Here is a 26,516-nt window from a genome sequence, read left to right on the forward strand (position 1 = left end):
GTGATTTAGACTTGCATTTCTATTCCTTACTATCACAGCCCAGTTGTGGAGTGCTACAATAATCTACTTCTCCTTACCATGACAATGCTTGGAGGTTTGCAGTAGCTGAAAATGCAGTTATGTGTTCAGGTTGTGAACAGTCTTGTAAGTCTGTGAATATAGTTTGCAAGAAGGACATCATAGTCATTCAGCCTTGTAAAGTTTGTTACATTCATGCAGGTCACACTTGAATGAGGTGCTTATTGCACAGAGGTAGTATGCATTACAATTATTTATGTCTTTATAAAGTTTTCCTTGCTAGGTAAGTTAAATTCCGTTGGCTGTCTACAAAAGCAGGTACTAGAAAATGGAAATCAAACTTTATAACAACTGTATTTGAGGTACTGAATATTATAAAACAGATAAAGGAACTAGAAGAGGGATCTTTATGAAACAGAAGGAACACACTACATAGCAGTAAATGGAAATTGTGGGAATAATACATGCATCATAATGTTCAGGAGGAAGAGGAGTGAGGTTTAAAAGAGAGGAGGAATCTGGCATTTTTTGTAATGTATTGTATTTAAATTGAAAAATGTTAACATGATTTGTTTTCTTTTCTCTTGATGTATGTTTGCCTATGTCTTAAGTCATAATTTAATGAAGGTGTTTAAAATACCTGTGCAAACACTTCCAAGCAAAAACCCTAAACCTTTTGGACTTTGTTGCTTACGTTGCCATACATAAGTCCTTCCATTGGTCTGTTGTAAATTGTTTTTCCAGTCTGTCTCCCCAGTCTTTTTTAACCTCCTCAAATTGATTGATTGATTTGTTATAGTTATTATGCAGGGTATCTCTTTCTTCCCCAGTAAACCTCCAGCATTTGCCGTCTGTCTGAAGGAAAATTCTTTGGAGTCTGCCTGGACTATGAAAGTAACTAACTATGCACTTTCAGGCAAAAATCCTAAATCTTCTAGACTTTGTGGTATATTTGGGAGCAATACGTATGTGCTCCCATTGTTTCTTTGTGAATTGCGTATCTAATATCTCTTCCCAATCATTTCTGACCTCCTTTGATTGATTCCAATAGATATTGCGCAATGTTTTATATGCCTTAATAATTATCCCCTTTAATAGTAACTTCTGTTCTAGATTCATCTAAAAACTGTACCAGAGCAGGCCTTTTACTTAGAATCCCCATATCCCTTTCTCTTTGCCTGTATTCATATATCAATCCCTTGTAGGGAAGGCAGTATCTGGCCTGCAGCCCAAACATCTTCATGGCCTCATCCCACACTGTTACCTTTCCCTGTCTTGTTATTGCTCCTAATACCTTGGATCCTTTTCCAATTTGTTTAAATAAATTCTCGTCCCCTCATGCCTATTTTATGTAACCCTACCTGCAGTCATCCCAATTGGTCCCTTAAAATATGTTTTTACTTTATGAATATAATATTTTGTATGGTTGTTATTCTCATTAATGGTCTGCATCCAAAATCCCATTCTCTGCTTATTTCTTGAACTTCTCCCTTTCATCACCATCATCATCATCCCTTTCATATTTGACTTATAACCTTCTGCTTGTGTTATGTATATGAGCCTTAACTGTGTAGCTCTAAAATCAGGTAATCCTAATCCTAAACCACCTTGTTCTTTTGGAAGGATCAGTTTGTCCCATTTAACTCTTGCCCTTTCTCCACTAAGATGAATTCCTTCAACTGTTTACTAATTATAGTCCATAACTTCTCCCTGGTTGATAAAATATGCCTGCTTAATATGAAACTTAACATTTTCACTCCTTGTAGCTTACTATCCCTATACATAAACAATATATTCCAGTTTCTCAGTTTTTATTATATTTTGTTTAATCTCTTCCCACATATCCTTTGCTGCCATAACAGAAATCCTTTTAATCCATACTCCTAAATACTTCATCTTATCCTGTCCCTGTAAGTATAGGTATTTTTGAACCAATTTGTGTGTGGGTACATAATTTATAGCTATAGTCTTTGTTTTATATCCTTGAATTTTATATCCCAGAAGACAGACTTGAAACTGTCACAAAATGTTCCACAACACTAATATGTCGTTTTCTGGATTTATCAGGAATAAAGTAATACCATCTGCAAATAAAGTCATCTTTTCTTGATTAGCATACCGGTTGTGTCCTTGAATTTCTGAGTCCCTTATTTTCTTTGCCAGTAGCTCTAAATATAAAACAAATAAATGATATAGAAGAGACCCTTGCCTGGTTCCTGTGTTCAGACACAACTTATCTGAGAGGAATTCTTCTACTTCAATTTTTGCCTCTGATCCTTCCTTCTGAATCAGCATTGCTCTGTTAATGTTGTCAAATGTTTGCATCCCCTCTACAAAATCACACTGATCCATATCTATCAGTTTTGGCAATACCTTTGCCATTTTTCTAACTAGTGTAGACATACACTTTACAATAATCATGGTTTGAAATTGAAATGGGTCTACATGAAGCTGAGCCTCATGGGTCTGTACCATCTTTGGATAATAACAACCACTACAGCTTTCTTCAGAGAAAGATAGTGCTTTCCTTCCTTTTAAAATATTGTTAAACAAAATATTCCATATCTTTGTCACTTTCTGCCCTCCTACTTCCAGATTTCCAAAGGAAGACCATCTATTCCTAGAGACTTTCCTGCAGATTGATTATACATCACCATATTTTGCCATCTACTCCTATCTTAACTGTTAGCTGTTGAGCGTCATCTAACTCTAACCTTGGCATCATTAAGTCTTCCATAAATATTTCCATTTCAGCTCCTTCTTGATTTGCACGTTTTTCTGTTTTATACAAATGTTCATAAAATTTCTGAAATATCTGCAATACCTCTACAGGCTCTCAGTTTTTTTTTAAATAGGCTCTCTAAGTTTGGCAGCAACCCTTTCTACTTTCTGTTGCCGAAGGCATTGTGCTAAATGTCTTTGTGCTCTGGAGTTATCAAAAAATAGTTGCTTAACAGCAGTCTTTCTAAACTCATGCATATTATCCAAATATTGCTGTATTTTCTGTTTAGCACTGTGCAGAGGTTCCTCTTCATGTTCTGTGAAATTTTCCTTATTATAGGATCATAGGAAGTTACTAGGCTATTGGCCCTGAGGCCTTTACAAGCCTAACCAAGAATTTAGCCCATGTTCTGACAAGTCAGTACCCGATGTCCCTGTCCAGCAAGGACACAGGTGGAATCCCAGGAGTGTATTTTCTGTTCCCCATCCAGTTATCCAGGTTGCGCTTAAAAAAGGGTTAATGAGGTACTCTGCTTAACATGGAGAGGGAGTCTATTCCATAGAAGGGGGAGTCTGTGGGACCAAATCTGTCCCGACAACAAGTCCTGTTAATGTCACAGACCAGTTTGCGGTTGTGCATGTGGGTTACTCGAGTGGAGCTTTACTTGCAGATATGCAGCAGTCCCATCAAGGTGGGGTCTGAGATTGCTTTGTATGCCAGTCAGAGGTCACCTCTGAGGAGTCTGTAGGAGACTGAGTAGAGAGACCGGGCTTTTAGCCTATCTGTGTAGGGTATATGTTTGAGGCCCTGGATTCTCCTGGTAAGGAACATCTGTGGTCTATCCAGCCTCTGCATGTGTTTTGTGAGTTACATGCTGAAAGGGGCATTGTACTCAATGTGTCTTATAAGGGAAGAATACAGGGATGTTGTGACTTCCTTGTCCCTGGACGAAATACGCTTACTAATGAGGTGGGCCGTGTAGAAAGCTTTCCGTGCAATGGAGGCAATATGGTGAACAAAAGTCAGTTTGCTATCAACCTGGGTGCTGAAGTCCCTTATGACTGAGTACTTAGGACATTGTTATTAATGTGATAATTTGTGGGAAAGTCACTCACCCCCAAAGGGGATGATGATGATGTATTTTTTGTCATTCAGTTTGAGGCCACATTTCTGGCACCAGTCATTTGTTTGGGTAAGAACCTCTTGGAGGATGTCCACATCACTAGGGGAATTGATGACAGTGCCCACTTTGCAGTCATCTACAAACTTGGTCAGCCATAGCCCACTGGTTTTAGCCTGCATCTCAGAAAAGTATATCCCAAACAACAGAGGCCCCAAAACCAATCCCCGGGGAACACCACTCATTACGATTTTTGCTTGAGGTGGCTTCCCTTAGTTTGACTAGGTGGGTTCTATCAGTAAGCCAGTTTGCTACCCATCTGGTAACGTATGGATTGATGCCTAGTTGAGAGAGTTTATCTATTATACCGGAGTGGGGAATAGTATCAAAGGCTTTGGCCAAGTCAAGGTAGGTGGTGTGCACCATCTTCCCCTCGTCCATGGCTTTGGTGACTGTCTCAAAGAAGTTGACCAAATTTAACAGGCATGACCCCCCCCCCCCCCCCCTTGACAAAACCAAACTGTGCGGGATTGAGTGTTTGGAGGTTACCAAAGTCCTTGTTAATGAGTTGCATGATAATCCACTCCATGGCCTTGCAGATCATGCTCGTTAGGATGATGGGTCTATAATTTCCTGAATTGGTGGATACTCCACCTTTGTGCAAAGGGATGACAGTGGCTGTCCTCCACTTGACTGAGATGAAGCCGGTACTTAAGCTTTGGATGAATAGGTTATTCTGAAATACTGTAACCTTTCTCAGCCCCTCCAAATAATTCCTATTACCTTTTTAGCCATATCTTTTTCTATTTTATTTCCACTGTTTTTAAAATCAGTTTTCATTTTATCCCACTCACTTGCTATCACCTATGAAGAAATTTCTATCTTCCATAATCACTCTCAAATAATTTCTACTACCCATTCCTTAAATTCTTCTGTTTTTAACAGGTAGATCGGAAAGTGCCAGTATTTCATTTTTACATCATTACCCTGCATTTTTGTTTCAGTTTGTATTGGTGCATGATTTGAAATAGTTATTGGGTGTGGATCAAAGTTAAATGCTTATATTTCTCTGAAATATAATTTCTATTCAGTCAAGCCCAGTTATTGTACCTTGGAGTAATATGTAAATTCTGTCAGAGTTCTACTACTGAATTCACGTCTTCCTTACCAAATACTTTCATAAATTTCTTCCGAAATCTACCCTCTTTTTTTTTATTTTCCCTTCTGTGTCACCCTGATACATCCTAACTAATGCAAATTGAGTTGCAGTCCCCATCTCTAAGTAATATTCCCTGCTGAAAGCTGATTATTTCTTCAAAAGTTTTCTTAAGCTCCATAATAGAAATTTTTGGTGAAGTATAAATACGTGACAACTTAATCCTTCTTCTTTGCCAGTAGCTCCTTACTACCTCAAAGCTACCATTATTGTCTGATTTTTTTCCTCTTCTGTCACTACGAGAGCGTCTCTAGCAGTCAGTATAATTACTCCCCCTTTCCTTTGTCCCTGATATTCTGCTGAATATCCAGCCTGAAATCCTTTCTTTGTCAAATTCACATGCTCATTTCTTTCCATATGTGTCTCTTGCAACATTGTTGTTTGCACTCTACATTTCTTAGTATAATTCAATAATTTTTCCTTTTTGGCTGTACTTATAATAGTGTTTATATTCCAGTATAAGATGAATAGCTTTGCTATTATGATAAAAAGCTATTTCCCACTTATTATACCTGCCAGTTTATTTTTGAATGTGGATTTCAAACTTTTGTCTTACATACGTGCATTAATGTTTGGCAGTCTGAAATGTTTACATTTGTTTCTTCTCATCTTCATTTAAATCTATTCATATTTTTCAAACTTTTTGTTTTAATGAAATACCCCCCCAAAATAAATAAATACATACAGTTTCAGAACACTCCCATCCCTTGTCATCTGAGAGCAAACACACAAAACTATGTACATCTTCAGCAAAGGAAATGTAACCCTCCAGATAGGAACAATTGCTCCAGATTTCGAGCTACACCCACAGGCAGGCATTACACAACCTAATGTTATGCTTACCCATGCATAAGCGCATGTTACAGCTTGTGTTCCCACTTACAGATTGCTGTCTGTTCTTTTAGAAGTTCTGTTCACCTTCAAGATGTGAAAAAAACAGCTTGCATACTTTCAAAAAAACCTAACTTTCAGCCCTATGAGAACATGCACTGGCAGTTAAGTAAAGCTAAACCATATACTGGTCTGTTAAAGGCATTAATGACTGCTAAGGTGGCTGCTATCTCTTATTCACTTCCCTGCTTGCCATTGTATCTCTAGATTTTGTATTTCCCTCAGGAAAAAATACTCAGAACTCTCAAAATTAACTGCTTGCACCAGCTGACAGCTTGTCTCAAAGTAAAAGTAGTCAACAACGAGAAAAGAAAAACGGGTAACAGCTGTGCAGATAGATAAATGAATCTTTGAAAATTTCACTCAGGAGAGAATGTGTAACTTCCTTCAGCTGCAAGCTTCTCGACTCCCACTGAACATGTAATAATGGAAAAAAGCTAATGTCTTTGCAGTTACAAGAAGATTAGCATTTATATTTTTCTTCATCATTTTGTGTTATTTTTTCAAGCCTTTGCTTGCAAAAACACTTGTTTATATCTTAATTCAAAGGCATTAAACTAGACATTCACTTTTGTAAAAATAAGAGAAAATATCTTAATTCTACATGTAATGTAATCAGTACACTTTTACACCTCACCCAGAAGGCCAAGATCATAGCATATGAACTTAAACTTGCTTTTGTCCAGCCTTTCTTCTTTTGTTATACTGTAAAGTTTATATTTCTTACAATTAAAAAAGTACTTGCTTACTTTGCTATCTTAAATACATATAGCAGTTACTGAGAAGACCCACCCCACATTTAAAATACCCGACTACATACTATACAAAACTGCTGTACTATAGAACATGCATGTTATATCATGAAATGTTCTATACAAATATGAATAAGAATAAAAATTACTTGCAGTTACCTTTTTCCTTTTAATATCCTTCTAAACATTAATGACAGAAATTGGGATATATGCTTTACAGTCCAGCCACGAGTTTAACAAAGTCAGCAAAAGTCCAGTCTTTCTCACCTACTTTTTCTTGCAAATTTAATGTCAGTGTTGCTGTCCTTCTTACTGTTCACTTCCATCACACACAACCTGACTCTAGTTCAATTCCAAGATGCATCTGATTCTTCTGGTCAACCCATGTGTTTTTTTGTGATTCTCAAGGATTTTCCTTGTAAACATTGGAAAATGTTTCACTTCCAAAGTCTCTTTATTGTCAGAAGAATAAGAAGCAGAGTTCATTTCTATTTTCTGACTCACTTTTTGTTGGATAAACTTTAGTATTTCCTCCTTAGCCTCTTCTGCATCCAAAAATGTCTATAATCCTCCTGGAAAAAAATATCCTGAAGGCAGTTGGATACAGTATCTTTAATCTCACAACAGCCTCTCAACGTCATCTGATTGCTGGGATAAATCTGCTTCTCTTGGGCCTGTTGTACAGTGAATAATCATTTTCTACAAACACTCTCCTGTCTCCATTTTTTTAACACTTTCCCGTCTGCCACAGGTTTGTCATGATTAACTCTTTCTGCTGGTACAATTGGATTTTTATTAGTACAGGTCTTGGCTACTTTCTCATGGCCAGGCTTGGGTAATACATTCAATGTGTTTTTTCAATTAACAAATCCTACTGTAGAATACCAGTCCAGTTGTTTATTTCTGCTTTCATAAAATGAATGCAGTTTGTTCCTTCTAGTTTCTCTGGTACTGCACAAAATCTCAGGTTTCCTCTGCTCGCAATAACTTCTAACAGTACCATTTTTGAAACAGCTCTTCTAGAGAAGTCTCATACTCAGCCAGCCTTTTCTTCATTTCAACCTTTGATTTTTTTTTTCATTTCTGTCAGTTGATCTGAATAGCTGGTTAAAGCTTCTTCTATATTTTTCCAGCCTGTTGCTATTTGAGTTGATGTATTCTATCAATGTTTCATTTATTTTAATCATCTCTGAGTACATTTGAATTATTTTTCATCTAAATTACTAAAAGCCATCTCTTGTACCAAAGTTGAAGCTTGAACTGCTTTTTGCTGAGCACCTGTAGGATTTTTCTCACAGTATTTTTTCATTTTTTCTGGTTGAATTTCTTTCAGTTGCTCTAAATTTCTTCTTTGCTGGCATCCAGGCAGTGTATTTGTAAGCCACTAACTGAATTTCACTGAAGATAGCATTATCACAACCTTTAGTATCATAGGATTGTAGGAGGTCACTAGGCTAATGGTCCTGGGGCTCTTACAAGCCTAGTTCAGAGTTTATCCCCAAAAAAGAAACCTCAATCAGCACCTGTCACCGCTGTCAGTGAGGGACACAGGTGAAACCCCTGAGACAAATTTGTGGTTTCCCATCTACGTTACAAGGATATGCTTGAAGAGGGTCAGCAAAGTACATTATTTGACATGTATGGGGAGCCTGTTCTAGAGATGGGGCAGCCTCTGGGAGACAAACCTGTCTCTCCAGCAGGTTTTGTTAATGGCAGATATTAGATTTAGGCTTTTTGACTGGGTAATGCGTGAGAAGTTAGACTTACAGATATTGAGCATCTGTAGTAGGCCAGGATCCAGGATTGCCTTGTAGGCACGACACAGATTACCTCTGAACAATCTGTACGATACCGAGTAGATTGATAGTGATTTGAACTTGTCCACACAGGACAGGTGTTGGAGGCCATGGATTCTCTTTGTGAGGTATTTCTGTGGACTTTCCATTTGGTGCAGGTGTTTGGAGAGGTACATTCCAAATTGGGCATTGTACTCAGTTATTTGCCTGAGGGAGGAGTACAGAGGTAATGACCTCCTTTTTTTTTCTGGATGCAATCCCTCTACTTGTAAGATGAACCAGGTGAAAGGCTTTTCTGACCACTTTTGCTACATGATGTTCAAATGGAAGATTGTTGTCAACCTGTGTACCCAGGTCTCTCGCCACAGGTTGTGTGCTTAGGGGGTTGTCATTGATGTGATAATCAGTAGGGGCCATGTTTTTGCCGATTGGTATGATAATACATTTTTTTTTTGCGTTTAACTTAAGGCCATGATTTTGGCATCAGTCATTTGTTGCTGTGAGACCCTCTTGTAGTATGTTAACATCATTTGGGGAGTCAGTGACAGCACTCAGTTTACAGTCATCCGCAAACTTGGTCAGCCACAGGCCTTTTGTCTTTGCCTAGACCTCTGAGAAGTAGATGATAAACTGATAACCAAAAACAAAAAATATTCAGTTTCAATGTAATAACCAAATGGAGCACTCTTTATTAACACAAACAGCTCCAGCACTTTAGCACTTTCATCCCAATCAGGACTTTTTCAGTCCCCAGTCAGGACGTCTTCAGTTTTATGTTTTGTACATTCTTTCAATAAGGATAGTATGATCTTTTTAGATGTAGAGATATGTAAAGATTATGAGAATAAGTGTTTTGTTTCTAATATTCATCGGAAACCCACATTTTCTAATAGTTATTTGCACTTCCAAATTTGTCATCCTAAGTTTCAGAAAATATGAGTCTGACGAGCCTGATCTGCAAGGCCATGAAACGTATTATCATGAAACTTATAAACAAAGACATTGGCAACCTTCAAACACTGGACCCCACCCAGTTTGGGTTTGTGAAGGGCCAATCTTGTCTCCTTGTCGCCTTCGACACCATCCCCTACTCTGGAATCATAGATAAACTTACTAAGCTGGGCATTAATCCCTACATCACTCGATGGGTTGGCTTCCTGACAGAACCCACACTGTAAACGTAGACAATTTCAAATCCAGCTCCAGACAAGTGGGGAGTACCTCAGGGTTCAGTCCTGGGATGGCTCTTGTTTGGCATCTACTTCTCTGAAGTACAGGCCAACACTAAGGGACTCTGACTAACAAAGTTCACAGATGACTGCAAACTGGGAGCCATTATTGAATCCCCAAATGATGTGGATATTCTACAAAAGGGCCTTACAAAAACAGATGCTTGGTGCCAAAGCCATGGGATCAAGCTCAATGCCAAGAAATGTGTAGTTATCCCCTTTGAAAAAAAACAAGTACGCGTGAATTACCACATAGGTGGCAGCACACTAAACACCAAAAGTGTGATAAGAGACTTAGGGACACAGGTGGACAGTAGTCTCACCTTCGATAACCACATCGCCACAACAGTCAGGAAATCCTTCTATGTGGCACACCTCATCACTAAGGGCTTTTCATCCAGAAAAAAGGGGGTTATTGTCCCACTGTACTCATCCCTCATTAGACCCATTATAGAATACAATGCCCCGTTTGGTATGTACCTCTCAAGACATCTGCAACACCTCCCTAAAAGAATCACAGGCCTAAAGCAGATGTCCTGTACTGACTGTCTAAAAAAAAAACTCCAGCTATACTCTGTCGCATATCGTCTACTCATACTCTGTCGCATATCGTCTACTCAGAGGCGATCTCTGCTTAACATACAAGACCATGTCAAACCCAGAGCTGTTGGACATGCTACACTTAAAGAAATCCCAATCCCTCAGAGCCACATGCTCCAGGGATCTAAACTTTGTCATCACAATGAACAAAACATGCTGGAGGGATAGGTACCTGACCCAGAGACTCCCCAGACTCTGGAATAGACTGCCCATCCATGTCAAGCAGAGCACCTCTTTGGCCCTCTTCAAAAGGAACCTTGACGACTGGATGGGAGATAGGAAATTCACCCCAGAGATCATGTCAGTCACCTGCTAGACAGGGGTCCAGGGAATAAATATTGTGGGAAGAAATAGTCAGAGGATTGTCATGGCTAAGCTTGTATAGGCCCTAGGGCCAATAGCCTAGTACTAACCTATGAATCTATAAAGGCCAGTTAGTTAGACTGGCCAGAATGGTATCAGATGATGAGGTGTTCAAGTTGGAGTGTGAAAACCTATTGGATATGTTCATTAAGTGGTGGTACCCTATGGAATTTTTAGTGCAAATAAGAGATGAGGTTGCTGACAAAAGACTTAAAAGAATTTACTGTCTGCTACTAAATGGTTTTAATAATTTAAATATGGAAAATTAATTAGGGGCTAGTTTGAATTCTAGAGTAGTAGTTCAAAAAGATTTTTCGAAATCATGTGTATTGACTTTTACAGTCGATGCTTTTAGTATTGTACAGGCCATTACTGATAACTAGTTTGTTTAAATTGTTGGGGGATGGCCCCAAAGTGGTGTTTAGAAAAAATACATGTTTTAAGGAGCTACTGGAGAGGGGGTCAAATTATAATGCTAGGTGTAGGACCAACAAGACTAAATATGAGATGTTCAAATGTGGACATTGTAATTGGTGTAAATATATCCTGGTGGGTGAAACAGTTATAGTGAATGGTCAACAGTTTAAACCTAAGGGGTATTATTACATTGGTAAAACTACAAGAAAAGTAAAAGACAGAATATATGAACAGGAATGGGAAATAAAGAAGGGCATAGAATATATGAACAGGAATGGGAAATAAAGAAGGGCAGGGTTACCAGTGTATAATATAGGCATATTAAGGAACATCCTACACATTATTTTCGATACAGAGTTTTGGAACAAATGAAAAAGGATGCTAAGGGTAGAATAATTGATGAACATTTATTAATGAAGGGAATTAATGTGGCAACTTAGCTTGAATGCGCAGGTTGCCCCTGGTTTAAATGAAGCCTGTTCTGTTAACTCTGTGCTTAAGCTTAAACGTTTGGAATGTTAAATTATGGTTTGGATATAAATATTTTACTAAATGTTATTTTATTTTATTTGATAATGAATTACGTGGGTCTTTTAAGTTAATTAATTGATTGGTCATGTGATTTTAGTACTACTATTTTAGTGAGGAAGTGTTCATGTACAGCAGTTCTGAAGAAGTCCCGATTGGGATGAAAGTGCTAAATTGCTGGAGCTGTTTGTATTAATAAAGCATGCTCCATGTAGTTATTACACTGGACTTGCCTCTTTTTTGTTTCTGGTTATCAGTTTATTAGTTTGTGCTTTGTTTTCCAGTTTGTTGTGCTCTCAGAAGTAGATGCCAAACAGTAGGAGTCCCAGGACAGATCCCTGAGGAACACCACTAGTAACAGGTCTGCTGTCAGAGGTGGATGCACCTGTTTTGACCTTGTATGTCCTATCGGTGAACCATTTGGCCACCCACCTGATAAGATAGGGATTTACTCCAATTCGTGTTAGCTTTTCGATGATGCCTGAGTGGGGGACTGTGTCAGAGGTTTTGGCCAAGTCAAGGTAAGCTGTTAAGTACTGACTTTCCCTCATCCAGGGCCTTGGTGACAATCTCAAAAAAAGTCAACTAGGTTCAGCAGGCAAGATCTGCCTTTGACAAATCCGAACTGGGTGGAGTCAAGTGCTTGGAGACTGCATGTGTCCTTGTTTATGAGGTCAATAATAATATGCTCCAAGGCTTTACAGATCAGATTTGTCAGGCTAATTGGGGAGATAGCTTCCAGGATCAGTAGTGGCACTACCTTTGTGCAAGGGGATGACAATGGCAGTTCTCCATTCTGCTGGAATGAAGCCTGTACTTTAGGCTATGGTTGAACAGGGTGCTCAGTGGCAAGGCTAGTTCTTGCTGGAGATAGTGCAGAATACAGCCTGGGATACTATCAGGTCCCATTGAAGCTGCGTTCTTTGCCTTGGATAGGATTTTTATTTATTTGTTTTATTTTACATTTGTTGACCGGGCTAGTCTAGCTGGACACATGTCCATTTTCAGTAGAGACCCAGGGAGAAAAGCTCCACTACAGTTAAAGTCACAGTACATAATTACAAGTAGAACAACAAGATTGTTACATAACATCATAGTATTAATATGGTTTACAATTGTGTACTAGCAATAATTCTTAAAATAAGCTAGGGTAGAGCTTGCTAAGCAAGTTTAAGCTCTGTGGCAGGTTAAACTAAGGTAGCGTTCTATTTCTCAAGAAGAGAACATGCTAAGTGAGTATTAAGCTCAGTAGCAGATTAAGGAAAGGCAGTGTTGGTAGTAACTTTTGTAGGCTGAAAATCACATATTCACAGCAGTTGGTAGGAGATAGGATGAGAGTATTTAGAAAACTAGGCATAAAAAAGGAGGAGAGTTTTAGTCAGGATTTGTGCAAGGGCATAGCCAGTGAGTTAGGAGATATTCCTTAAGTTGCTTTTTGAATAGAGATGTAGAGGAGAGAGATGAGAGTTCCCTGGGGAAACAGGGAGGTGTGTAGAGAGTTCCTTGTCCCAGAGCACAGCTTGTTGTCTGTTTTCTAAGTATGACTTAAACCATTGTAGTGCCTGTGTATCAAGTGAGAGATATTTAAGTATATCCAAAAGAAGATGATGATTAACCATATCAAAGGCTTTTGAGAGGTCAGTAAAGAGTACAGATGATAGGGAGTTGTTATTACGATTTTTGTTGATACAATCAGAAAAAGATAGAAGGGCAGAAGTTGTGCTGTGGAATGGTCTAAAGCCATGTTGACAGGTGGCAAGTAAAATTGTTATGGAGAAGGTGGTCAAGTAGTTGTCGGTGAATACACTTCTCCATTATTTTTGCTAGTGGAGAGAGTAGGGCTATAGGGTGAAATTTAGAGAGTTCACTTGAGTCACCATCCTTATGAAGATGAATGATATGAGAGATTTTCCAGATAGTAGGGATCTTTGGAGATGTGAGGTGCAGGCAAGTATCAGGGAGGTTGAATAGGCCTTTGCAGGGACAGGGGAGTGAATTTTGTGCTGAACCTATCTGCTAGCAGGTTGGCTAAGTCAACAGGATCAGTGTATGGGGTACCGTTAAGAAGTAATTCGGAACAAACCTGGGCTTTGCCACAGAGGTTCCTGATGTAACTGAAGAAGGCTTTGTGGTTACCCTTTGTTTCGAGGCTAGTTTTGATTCATATTTGGCTTTGGAGGTTTTCACTAGTGATCTAATGTGCTTGTTGAGGCTAAGGAGGGAGTTTTTCCAATTGGAAATTTGTGCCTTTTTACCCTTGGACAAGAGTTTCTTCCTTTTGTTGTAAAGCCTGTTAATAGAGGATGTCCACCAGATAGGTTTGGATTTCCTTAAGAAGCAGGTTTTAGCTTTGTTGGGTATGGCTGAATCCATGCAGTTGTACAGGTGCTTGTATACTGCACTGGTGAACTGTTCAGCATAGTTGTCTGCATCCTTTGAGGGGGGCAGTGGTGTGAAGCTACTGATACCCTCCCTTAGAAGGTTGTAGTCAGCTTTTGAGATTTTTTTTAGCCTGATTATGGCTGGGGGAGGAGTTGGACAGGATAGCAACTTCGAATGAGACAGACCGATGGTCTGATCTTACCAGGGAAGATCTTACTATGGGGGTGGTGCAGTGGTTGACCATATTGGTGACAACCAAGTCTAGAATGTTATCTCCCCTTGTGGGGGATGAGATGAGCTTGTCTAATGCATTAGAATTGAAGTCAAGGAATTACTGGGTGAGTGCATTAGAGCAGGAATAGTTCACCCAGTCTGTGGTGGGGTAGTTGAAGTCACAAAGGATCAGGGTGTTAGGGGTTACTTTGATGGAGTCAAGTTTGTCCAGGTAGGAGGAGTGGGTATCCTGAGTCATGGAGGGGAGTCTGTAGCTGGCTATAACTTGGATGGGTGTCTTGCCAATTGTCAGTTGCACCTGGACTAGTTCTAGTGCATCATGCTGGCAAATCAGTCTGGAGGTGTGCTTGTCTTTAATGAAAATAGAGACTCCACCACCCTTAGTCTTCCCAACCGCATTTAGGAGTCGGAATGTGTGGAATAAGGTATAGTCTGGTAAGGCAGCGGTAGTCTCTGCAGCCTTGAACCACGTTTCTGTGACTGCACAGATGTTTGCATCTTCCAGTGTGAGGGGAGCCTCCAGTGAGTGCATTTTCAGGTTAAGGCTCCTAGCGTTAAGCAGCATGACCTTCAATTTGCTTTTTGACAGAACTTTTATGTTGGAAGATTTGTCTTTGGGACATTGCCTAAAAAAGGCACTTTGGTGAGGCAAGAGCCTTGGACAGAATCCTTATTTCTCAGTTTCTGTTGTCACACTGGGAGAAGCTGCTCCTCAGTGAGCAGCCATCTTGGAAGTGCATAAGCTAAATGTTTGACCTCTACCATTGTTGTCAAAAGAAAGCCCAGATTTCAGAAACTTAGCTAAAGATTCCAGTCTGGTAGAAAGTGCAGAGTTAAGTCTGTGAGCTAACACTGTGTGTCCTGTAATCTAGAGTTTGATTTCCACAATCTCTGTTTGGATACTGTGTGACTTTGAGCAAGTATTTACACAGACTGTGCTCTGGGGTAATTGAGAAACTGAAGTACCCTGTGACTCCTGGACTGCATGCGTAGTAATGAACTGTGAACCTATGAATCTTTGTGTGGTGGAACCTGTCTTTATGAATGTTGGGAGTACTTCTTAGGGGACATGGCCTGATGCCATGACTAGGATCTGAGCAAACCTGTTCAACTTCACACAGACTGTGCTCTGGGGTAATTGAGAAACTGAAGTACCCTGTGACTCCTGGACTGCATGCATAGTAATGAACTGTGAACCTATGAATCTTTGTGTGGTGGAACCTGTCTTTATGAATGTTGGGAGTACTTCTTAGGGGACATGGCCTGATGCCATGACTATGATCTGAGCAAACCTGTTCAACTTCAGTGCCTCCTGTGCTGAGCACTTCTCTGATGCCAAGGTCATTTCATCTAACTGGCCCCAAGTGCAACCTTAAGCCCATCCATCCTAAAGTTACAGATTGGAAAGTTTTCTTATTCTAAAAGAGTTCTTTTCCAGGGGATATTGGGAAGGGGATTCTGAGGACCCAGAAGCAATTATCTCCGTTACAGGCTTAACTCTGGCTAAACATCAAGTCTTATAGTTCTTTGGTTGCACATGTGGGCCCTTGAAGTCCACCATGGGCTGGCTTGTGCACCACTGCCTTCTTTGCAAAAATATCTCTGAGTATCAGTGGAAGAAGAAGGAGGAGGTTTATGTTATTCCACCCTTGAAATCTGTCCTTAAGGATTCTATTTTAACACCTGTAAGCATACACATTATGCTTCTTCTTATAGTAAGACAGGTGCCTTCACTGGAGTAGAGTGAAATCCTAACCAAGTGTCCCAGGTGAGACTCCTACAGGATCTGTTGGTGTAGCCTAAATCTCGGGGACAACAACCTCCTTCACTTTACTGGCTGACAAGAAGTCCAACACTTAGGCAGTGTGGATAAGAGAGTATTTAGATCTGCTTTGTTGGTGCTTGGATTCCCTTGGCTGCTTGCAAGACCTTTCCAGGTACTGGTCCACCCCACTGGTAGCTGTACGTGTATCTGGGGTTGAAATAAAGCTAGTTGTATTAATTGCCATGTTGTTTTGCAGTATGATGTCATTTAGCTAACTGCAACTTATTGTACTCATGCTGTGGCCAGATAGGAGGCTGTGGTAAGCACCTATGTAGGATATAGCTGGTATCCCAGGATCTGGTTGAAGACCTCCAAAGAGAAACAGGCATTGACTACAGTGAATTGTTTTCTTGATAGTTTTGGATGCCTACCACTTCTTCCCTGACTGTCCAGTCTCCCAGGAAAAATAATTTGTCCCCCTTGTGAAATGAGGATGACTCCCAAAGTGTCTGGTAGTCTTGTTATCCCTCTTGTGATGGCTATTCCACCTAATTCATTCAATAGGGGAAGCCTTTTCAGCTCATTATTAGTAGTCAAAGTCCTGACTGTAGAAGAGGCAATGCTCCAAGTTTGTCCTCATTTCCAGAACTCTAAAGTTTGCACTCAGAAAGATCATCGGTCACAAAACCTCTCTGACCCCTCTCATGCCACAGCAACTCTAATATACTAACACCAAGGCCTTCCAGCCTTTGGGGTGAGGGATACTTCCTTACACTGAAATTAGTATTACTATTGATTGTTTTAGTGGAGTTAAAGTATAGTCCATAATATTGTAACATATGGCAAAAGTGTCACTCAACAGATCTTTGAAAGGTGACTGGATACCAGTGACGATAATCTTGCTTTCTGTTAGTTCTGAAGGGGATGGAAGACCCATTCTTTTCTGTGCCTGTACGGTTTATTCAGACATATTGATTATATCAAGCTCTGGATGATAACTCCAGGAGATGTCTCACCTTTGTTGTTTCAACATTTCTGAATTGTATCTCTGGGTATAATGGATGCTGTTTGGTACATTATTGTATATGATCAACACATAAGCTTCCTTCTGCATGATGGTCATTAGTTTCAATGTTAATTTTTGTTGTTTGTTCTTTTCTTTGCACCAAGAGCACTTAACAAATTTTTTTCCTTGGAAATATAATGGAGACATTTTCAGGAGACAGACCTTGATGTTTTCCCTTTCTGGGTGACTGGCTTTCTTTAGCACGTCAGTGGGCTCCTGGAAGCATCTCTGGTTTGGTCACTTCCATGTTTACTGGCCTTGATGTTCTGCATCATCTAGGAGAAGTCATTTCCAAGTGTCATACTGAAGACTGCTTTTTTAGGCATTGCTGGACACTCTAAAATATTGTTAATTTCTGTACACAGCAAGAGCCCAGGAGTTTGTATAGCTGGTGTTTTGGGTTCCAGACACAGGACATCATCTAAACTTAGACCCCCTTTTTTTTCTTGGCATAAGGCTGGCAGGAAGTCAATTACAGTCATTTTCCTGAAAATGATGGTGTTGCAGTGAGTGGTGAGGTATCAGTTGCTACCAAATAACCCATTGTCTATTGACTTATGCTTGGTAGACTCAACCTCTCTGTCTCACTGTGCGGTTTTCGGCAAAACCCTTTGCAGGTCCTAGCAATGGCTGTTTCACCATTGGAGTGGGGAGCATACCTTATCTTTTCCGTAGTTCAAATGAGTTGAGTACCTTGGAGAGGAGTCCCTGCATCCCTGCATAAAGCAGCTGGTGTTACAGGCACTACTCTTTTTTATATTTTACTCTGCTTTATCTTCTCCACAACACTCTAACCATCTACTTCATCCCTGAGATGCACCTGTTCCCTAGATTTGAAGTATCTGAGGTTGCTTGGCTGAGATCATTCCTGAAAAGGTAGAGGTGAACCAAGAACAGAAAACTGTCTGTTAAAGCTGCCTTGAGAGAAGACAAGTTATCTCAAGTGCTGCACCATCCTAGGCGCTTCATTGGAAGATATTGCATTTAGCTTAGCAGCTTCCCCATGGCAATCTGTAGATATTACCACTGTGGATGCTGCAGTGTCAGGCCCTAGATACATGCTTCCATTCAAGTACTGATCACAGCTATGGTACTGGTTGTAGTGTAGAGCACCACTCAACAGTTTCATGCACATACTCTATCCTGTACAGTTGGCGTAATCCACCCAACCTCCAGCAGAATATTCTGCACCTCTCCCTCGATGGATAAGCTGGCATAGGCTGCTCGCCCCAGCCCTCCCCAGTTAGCTCCCCTTGGACAGCTAGTTGATCCCATGTGATATGGATTGCTGTCAAGGCTTATCCCTATGTGTCATGGACCTAGCTAAAACAGGAATTGCTTTTTTTGCCTTGAAGCCTCTGGAAGGGAAGCTGAGACCCATGCCCCCCTTCTACTCCAATAGAACAGTCACTTCTTAGTGTGGTACATGAATAAACAAGGTAACAAAACTTGTATGTTTTATGCAGATAGGTGATTCATGTATGGCAGTGAGTCATTGATGGGATATTGACAGTATTTCACATCATATGAGAAGTGAATGTTTTTGTAGGCACCCTCAGCTGCAGCTGTAGTCTTCACTTGGAGCTTAGGATTTAAAAATTCTGCCTGGCTGGGCACTTCTAGTACTGGGTTTCCCTCTGACTGATCTGTTTTGAACTGTACACATGCCTCTTCTGTTTGGTTCAGCAGGGCAATAGTACAATAGTGCAGTGATGCTAGATGTGTCTTGTTCTGTGGCAGGAAAAAACATCTTGTACTTACCTTCCATTCATCTGATTCTATGTCTAATTACACATTCGGTGAATAAAGATAGAGCGTAACCCTCATTGCCTTGTGTTGGCCGAGAAAAATGCGGCTTCATGTTATCAGATTCTTGGCAGTCCATAAACCTATTCTGATTAAACTAGACATGATCCTCTTGTTAAGGCAACAGCTGGCTTCACACTAGAGTCTCATAGCTTTAATTCCTTGCTGTCTTTTGGCATTTGGCCTGATACTTAGAGGTGTTTGTGATTACTCCAAAGCCATCTACATATCAAAAGTATTATGATGTGTGGAAAAGATTTTGTATTTATGTGGAGAGTTATCCACTGCTGCCACGCTTGTCACATTACAGGAGATCTCAACCTTCCTTAGATGCCTGTAATATCTGAATTTGTGTTACTCAGCTGTCAGGGTGTATGCCTATCATAACCTAGTGGAAAACAGGATAGTAGCCCAGCATCAGCTGGTTAGGAAGTTCCTCAAATGGGTTCACACTACATGTTCAGCTTTGAAGACCCGTTTCTTTTACCACAACTTCATGATTGAAAAGCATTAGTTGTTCAGTCCTGTTGGTTTGGTAACTTTAAAGTTTTTCTCTTTGAAGATACTTTTCTAAAATGCTTCACCCAGATTGGCATGCAGTGAGACATGATGGAACTCAGTGCTCATATGTTAGAGGCAGGAAAGACCTTGGTTTTGAGTAGTATCTTGCTTTCACAAAGAATAATGCCTAGATAACATGGCTGAATAATTGGCTTTAATGATTGGCTAAGTAGTTGGTGTCATTCTGATGAGATCCAGTATATGTTTGCATAGGATGAGATGGTAGGTAAGACTTCTTGTTTTGCCTGGGTGACTTGCATCTCCCATACCAGTACTTCTGCATATTGGCTAAAGGCTTTGCAGCCCACACTGTGCCTCACATCACAGACTTCTTCATGAGAACTGTCCTCTGAAGGCCTTTTTAATAAATGCTTTGACTAGGTGGTAATTTTAGAGCAAGTATTTTTGTTTATTAGAGCATATTGTTTTGTTAAAGTGAAGCAGTTTGCCACAGCACCACTATGTGTTATGGACCTGGTTAATAGCTACAGCAGGTCTTCATGCTGTTTGAAAGTCATGTTAATGATGTGTAATTTCTTTGTAGCATTGGAGGACAACAAACATTAGTGGTAGCATAGCAAACTTTCACACTACAGTACATGTCAGCTTTCTAGGTTATTGATGTTTAATACTAATAAATTCTTGGATAGCTGCTGAATATAGAAACTCCATGGTTCATAATTCAAAGGAAGTGCTCTCCTGTGCTTTGTAGTCATCTCCTAATGCTGTTTCCATGCAGAAGTGTTAATGTTTATCTTTTCCCTAGGTTCCTGAACCAGAGCTAGTTGGACCATTGCAGGATGTCATTAATGACAGTGATGAGACGCAAGAGCACCTGAGGGACACCAGGCAACCAGGTAACTGATTGTGCTTAAGGTTTGTACGGATCAGAACTTAAAAAGCTTCTCTGATTAAACATCAACACTTTTATTTTGGCAGTTTGTTGAAACCAGGTGATGTGAAGTTGTTCATTCTCGCCGTTCATTCTTACAAATGGGTTCGGAGCCGATCCCTCAGCACCGAGTCGGCCGCTTTCACAAGCTTGAGGTTTTCGAGTAGCTCGAGGCCAAGTCCCTATCCCATGATGCTCTCTGCCTCACCTCAGATCTAGTTTGCCGCTGCAACAGATCAGAGGTCGAGAGTGGAGCTTGGGCCAGTATTTCAAATTTATGATATATATATATATATATATATATATATATATATATATATATATATATATATATATATATTATATATATAGGATTTTTTTTAGAAAGTGTGTTTTTTGTCTTAGTTTATGATAGACTAGTATTTAGTCACTTTTCTTAGTTATTTCTGATGAAATATCTTCATTTGTAGAGCAGCTGCTTTTAGGCCTTTCATTGGCCTTGTTTTAGTTAGTCCCTAACCCATTTTAGAGTGTTCTTAACTCTTATAACTGTATCCTTTTAGTGAGAATATTGTTCTTTGTAGCTTTGAATCTTTACTATTTATCCTAGCTAGTGTGTGTTTGTCTAGACAGTATAGCTGTTTAAGTATTTTGCTGTCTGTCTTAGAGAGTGGTGTTAGCCTAGTCAGTGTGTTAGTTTGTCTAGGCAGTTTTATATATATTTAGACTCAGTTATTTTCCTTACGCTATGGCTGATCAAAGGGAAAAGGAGAAACAAAAGTCAGGGTCCAGGAAATGCCCTAAGTGCAGACAACAAATGTCCATAACTGATTTACATGTTAGTTGTGTATACTGTTTGGGGGCAGTCCATCTACAGGAGGACTGTTATATTTGTCATTCGTTCAACAGCAGGGTCTTGTTAGAATGCAGGAGGAAGCTAGTGGATAGAGGTTTGTTGAAACCTGAATTTCAGGAATCTCTTGATAAGACTGACCAAACTTCCAAATCTTCCAAAGGATCCAAAGTCTTCTGCTCCGAAATTCGCTGAGAAGGTACGGTCGCCGGTTCCACAGTCTTTGGAACTGAGCACCGAGCAAGTTTTTCGGAGCCGGTCCCCAGTATTGGAGCCAGTCTCCGAAGTTTTGAAGTTACCAATCTTACAGTCGGTCACTTCATTGATCTCTTCGACTCATTCTTTTAGGAGCCTCTCCGATGTGAATGTGGACCGAGTGGTGCAGAGGCTCCTCCAGAACCCAGCATTAGCCAAATTGCTGTCTCAGAGCCAAAGACGTCCTTGCCTACTGTGTCTGCTCCTCCTCCGAGCCGAGCAGGGCCTTCGGAACTGGAGGTGGTAGAACTGATGATCGTGGAACCCTCGGAGCCGAGGCCTATTCCAGTGCCATTGGCTCAGTCAACTTAGACAACTTCGAAGCCTTTCGAGGAGTCTGGGGGGAGAGTCGAACCGATGTGTTGGTTCCAACTCTTCCTCTCAGAGCTTCAGCACAGATGAGCTTGGCTCGTTCCTCTGGTTTGGAACCTACTGTTTCAGTGCCGGGGAGGTTGCCATCTTCTTCGGAACTGGCTGCCTCTTCGCATCGGAGCAGTGGGGCCTTTGATGCCATGAGGAGAGTTATGTCTTCAAAGACACCCACTTCATTAGGGCCTACTTCCTCATCCCCAAAAGTGTTGCGTTATACCTCTGCATCACAGATCCCCTTAAAACTTCGAGACCCAAAGCCTCAGGTAGGCCCATTGGGTGACCCATGTTTACTGAGACCTCACCAGAATCTCCCGCTGATGAGGTTCGCAGGAAGAAGTTCTGAAAGAGGAGGCATTTAGACTCCTTGCAGGAGTCTGTCACATCAGACACTGACTTGGAGGAGTCAGAAGGGTCCCCATGGTCCCCCTCTGAGGATATCTCTTTTGCCGATATCCTAGAGATCCTAAGACAGAGAGGTGGCTGGCTGTCCGTTAACCCTACTGATGATGAGTCAGTGCTTCCGATGGCTTTTGGGTCTCAACCCTCCACCTCCTGGGTGACTCCACCCTTCGATGAATAATGGATTTGGTTGCTTGAAGGGCGTGGGAGTCTCCTGATGCTGTGGAACCTGTCCCTCAGAGGCCCGACAAGTTTATTACATTGTCACAGGACAAGTTGTTTCTTACTAAAGGAGTGCCGGTTGATGCCATGGTGGTGGCGGTGGCCACCAAGAAAGAGATGTCTGAAACATCTTCTACTGTCCATCCTCCTAATAGAGATTCCAGGATTAAAGACCGGTATGGGAAACGCATTTTTAGTTCAGCGACTTTTGCTATGCGATCGCTCAACTATTTGAAATACTTTACCAGACTTCAGTGAGATCTCCTTAAAGATCGTGGAGATACTCTACAGAGTACTGCAGCTGAGGGCGTTCCTGATAAGGTGATATCCCAGCTCAATACCCTTAACTCCATAGTTAACTCGTCCATGCTTCTCATCTCATATGCAGCTGATGGTACGAGACGGGCAGCGGGTTCAGGAATAGCTCTTCGGAGACATTCCTGGATTAACTTATGCTCTTTTGCGGAAGCCGTCGTCTTCCTTTGTTAATACCCCATTTGATGGCTCATCCCTTTTTGGGCCTAAAGTCAAGGAGACCCTCACTAGGTGTGAACAAGATGGAAAGACTGTTTTTGCTGTAGGAGTCCATTTTTCCACCCCTACTAGACCTTACCCGAAAGGGCAAAAGGGAGGAAAAATGTGGTTCCGCAAGTCCCAATGAGCCTTTTAGAACACACACAGTGAACCCCCCTCCAGGGGCAGAGGAAGGGACAATAATGGAAGACGCCGCCCAGGTGGCAGACTGGGTCCACGAAACCAGGGTGACAGAGAACAGTTCTTTGGCAAGCCCTATCAGCACTCCTGAAAGGAGGCCTGACTGCCCTACTCTGTAGGCAGTCGGGGGTCGCTTGTCTTTGTATCTAGATGCCTGGCTAAAAATTACAAAAGACTCTTGGGTACAAACCATTATCTCCAGAGGATATGTCATTCCTTTCACAGAACCAACATTTGTACAAAAGAAAATCCCAGACGTTCCACCTAGTCTTAGGGACCAAGCAACCATACAGATTCAAAGGTTGCTAGAAAGAGTCATCCAGCCAGTCCCAGCAGACCAGATAGGATCCGGAACCTACTCAAGATTCTTTTTAGTTCCAAAGAAAATAGGGGACTGGAGGCCCATCTTGGACCTCAGCAAACTCAACACTTTTGTAAAGAAAGAGAAGTTCTGGTTGGTCACTCTTCAATCGATTCTTCCGTTTCTAGGAATAGGTGATTGGTTGTGCTCCTATAGATCTCAAGGATGCATACTATCATATTAAAATGGCCAGACCATCCAGAGATCATCTGCGTTTCCGGCTGGGAGCCAGTCATTATCATTTTCTAGCAATGCCCTTTGGTCACACAGCAGCCCCCAGAGTGTTCACCAAATGCATGGCAGTGGTTATGGCTCACCTAAGGCGTCTAGGATTCAGAGTGTTTCCGTACTTGGACGACTGGCTCCTCACCACCACCACCACCAGGCATCAACTAGTTCAGTCCAGGGACCTCACTCTAAATCTGTGTTCCCAGTTAGGAATTACTATAAATTTCGTTAAGTTTGCGTTGTCACCATCGCAGCGCATTTCATTTATCGGAGCAGATTTGGACACCACCACCACCATGGTAAAACTTCCCCTGGAAAGAATAGTCACAATTCGGCAGCAGGCATCAGACATTCTGACACACAAAAAAAGTATCAGGCTGTCACGTTTTAAAACTGCTAGGTACTATGGTAGCATCTCTCATAGCAGTTCCTCTAGGGTGCATGCACATGAGAATACTTCAGTGGTTACTCTTCACCTAGTGGTCTTACCAACAACTTCTGATGTCATTTTTGATAATCATTACAGATTCATGCAAAAAGGATCTACAATGGTTGTTGGCAACCTGTTACATGGTGGCTGGTCCATTTGTTCTTCCCCCGCCATCAGCCATGGTGACCACGGACGCTACTCTGATGGGGTGGGAGCTTTTTCAGAGAGGAACAGCCCAAGGCACCTGGTCAGAGACAGAGTCACAATTGCACATCAATGTCCTGGAGATGAGCAGTACTTTTGGCGTTGCAATACTTCCAAGACTCTCTTCCTCTGGGAACAATTGCAATTCAGACCGACAACATGTCAGTAGTCTGGTATAGCAACAAGCAAGGGGGAACCAAGTCTTATCCCCTGTGTCAAGAGGCCCTAAGAGTCTGGCAGTGGGCTGTATCCACCGGGCACTTTCTGATAGCAATGCACATCCCGGGGAAATCCAGTGTGATCGCTGACAGATTAAGCAGAGCCATTCTGATGGCGCACGAGTGGTCCCTCAAAGACGACGTAGCGGAGATGATTTTCCACAGATGGGGCCAGCCTTGCTGCGACCTGTTTGCATCCCCCATGAATGCCAAATGCAGACGCTACTTTGCCCTGAATCCCCCACCAGGTGAAAACCCAAGGGATTCTCTCGTCTACATTTGGCCCCTGGGACTCCTATATGTATTTCCGCCCATTCCCCTGATTCCAAAATTTCTGCAGAAAGCCAAAGCCTTGAGGAGGACTGTAATTCTGATAGTCCCTTACTGATCTCGACAGATTTGGTTCCCCTTCCTTCGACTCTACCAACTAGAGGAGCCTTGGATTTTGGACCCAGTTCTAGATCTGCTGACACATTCGTCAGGGGCTCTTCATCCTTCACTTCACTCCCTCAAACTGACAGCTTGGCTGCTCCGATTTCCAACATAACCAGGTCCCACAATCTTTCCTTGGGGGTGCAGTGTATCCTTGTATCCTCACACAAAGCTTCAACCAGAAAGTTATACGCCAGCAAGTGGAAGCGGTTTGCTTTCTGGGCTTCTCAGAATGATATTGACCCATACGTCGCCCCAGTTGCTAGCATATTAGAGTTCTTGACTAAGCTCTTTAATGGAGGTGCTGCGGCAGCTACCATATGTGTTCAGTTGGCTGCAATTTCAAATTTTCACCTCGGATCAGAAGGTTCTAATCTTATGTCTCACAGGTTATGTAGAGCCTTCTTAAAAGGAACCATACATCTCAGAACACGTGTTAGACAACCTTTCACTCCATGGAGCTTACATTGTGTTCTATGTAGGATTATTCTTCCTCCATTTGAACCCCTCATCTTCCTGCCAACTAAAATTCCTGTCTTGGAAAACCATTTTCTTGGTGGCCATTACATAAGCATGTAGGGTGTCCGATCTTCAGGCCTTATCTATTAAACCCCCATACTTGATTTTTCACCCTGACAGAGTGTCGCCCCGGACTAACCCTTCCTTCCTTCCAAAGGTATGTTCGGAAGCTAATTTAAATCAAACTATTGAACTCCCAACTTTCTTCAGTAACCATTTCAACAAGTTGGCGTATATGCTGCATAAACTTGATGTTCACAGACAACTCAGATTTTATTTGGATAGAACCAAAGAATTTAGAAAATCAGAACAACTTTTGTCTCATTCTGATACCAAGAAAGGGCTACTGGTGGCAAAAGTCACTTTTTCCAAATGGTTGACTGATTGTATAAAATTTATATATTCTTTTGTGAATCAGCCGTTAGAACATAACGTGAAGGCACATTCCACAAGGGCTGTTTCTATCTCTTCAGCTTTCATGGCTAGACTGCCGTTAGACACCATATGTACAGCTGCCACTTGGTCAAAGCCACGTAATTTCATTATGCATTACAAAGTGGATAAGGCCTCCAGGGACAGGGCTTCCTTTGGTTCTGCTGTCCTCAGGAATATACTCGGGTGAGCCACCCAGGATGAATGGTGTTTGGGACGCTACCCATTTGTAAGAATGAACGGCGAGATTGAACAACTTCACATAAAGAAGTTGTGTACTTAACATAGCGTTCCATGTGAGTTGTCCATCACGTCTTCATTCTTACATTCCCTCCCGCCTACCCCCTCCAGGCTTCTCAAAGAACGAGTAAGTGATTTGCAGTCTGGTGGGTCATTGTATAGGATTTTTTACTCTGGCTGGAGTAATGTTTATGTTTTCTTATGTTGTATATGTTGGAATCGGCAAACTAGATCTGAGGTGAGGCAGAGAGCATCATGGGATAGGGACTTGGCCTCGAGCTACTCAAAAACCTCGAGCTT

At 41.3% G+C, this 26,516-nt stretch overlaps 1 protein-coding gene across 6 annotated transcripts in view; it reads left to right on the top strand.

Moving 5' to 3' along the window:
• Positions 1 to 26,516, top strand: part of PBXIP1 (PBX homeobox interacting protein 1) — a 495,209-nt gene that overhangs the window by 117,392 nt on the left and 351,301 nt on the right. For all 6 annotated transcript variants that reach the window (XM_044080087.1, XM_044080088.1, XM_044080091.1 and 3 more), the window contains exon 3: positions 20,233 to 20,323. In XM_044080087.1, coding sequence (XP_043936022.1) covers positions 20,233 to 20,323 — 91 coding nt within the window. The remainder of the gene's footprint in view (positions 1 to 20,232; positions 20,324 to 26,516) is intronic.

The sequence above is a fragment of the Protopterus annectens genome, chromosome 8.part0 (assembly GCF_019279795.1).
Source record: "Protopterus annectens isolate FY-2018-M chromosome 8.part0, PAN1.0, whole genome shotgun sequence".
NCBI lineage: Eukaryota > Metazoa > Chordata > Ceratodontiformes > Protopteridae > Protopterus > Protopterus annectens.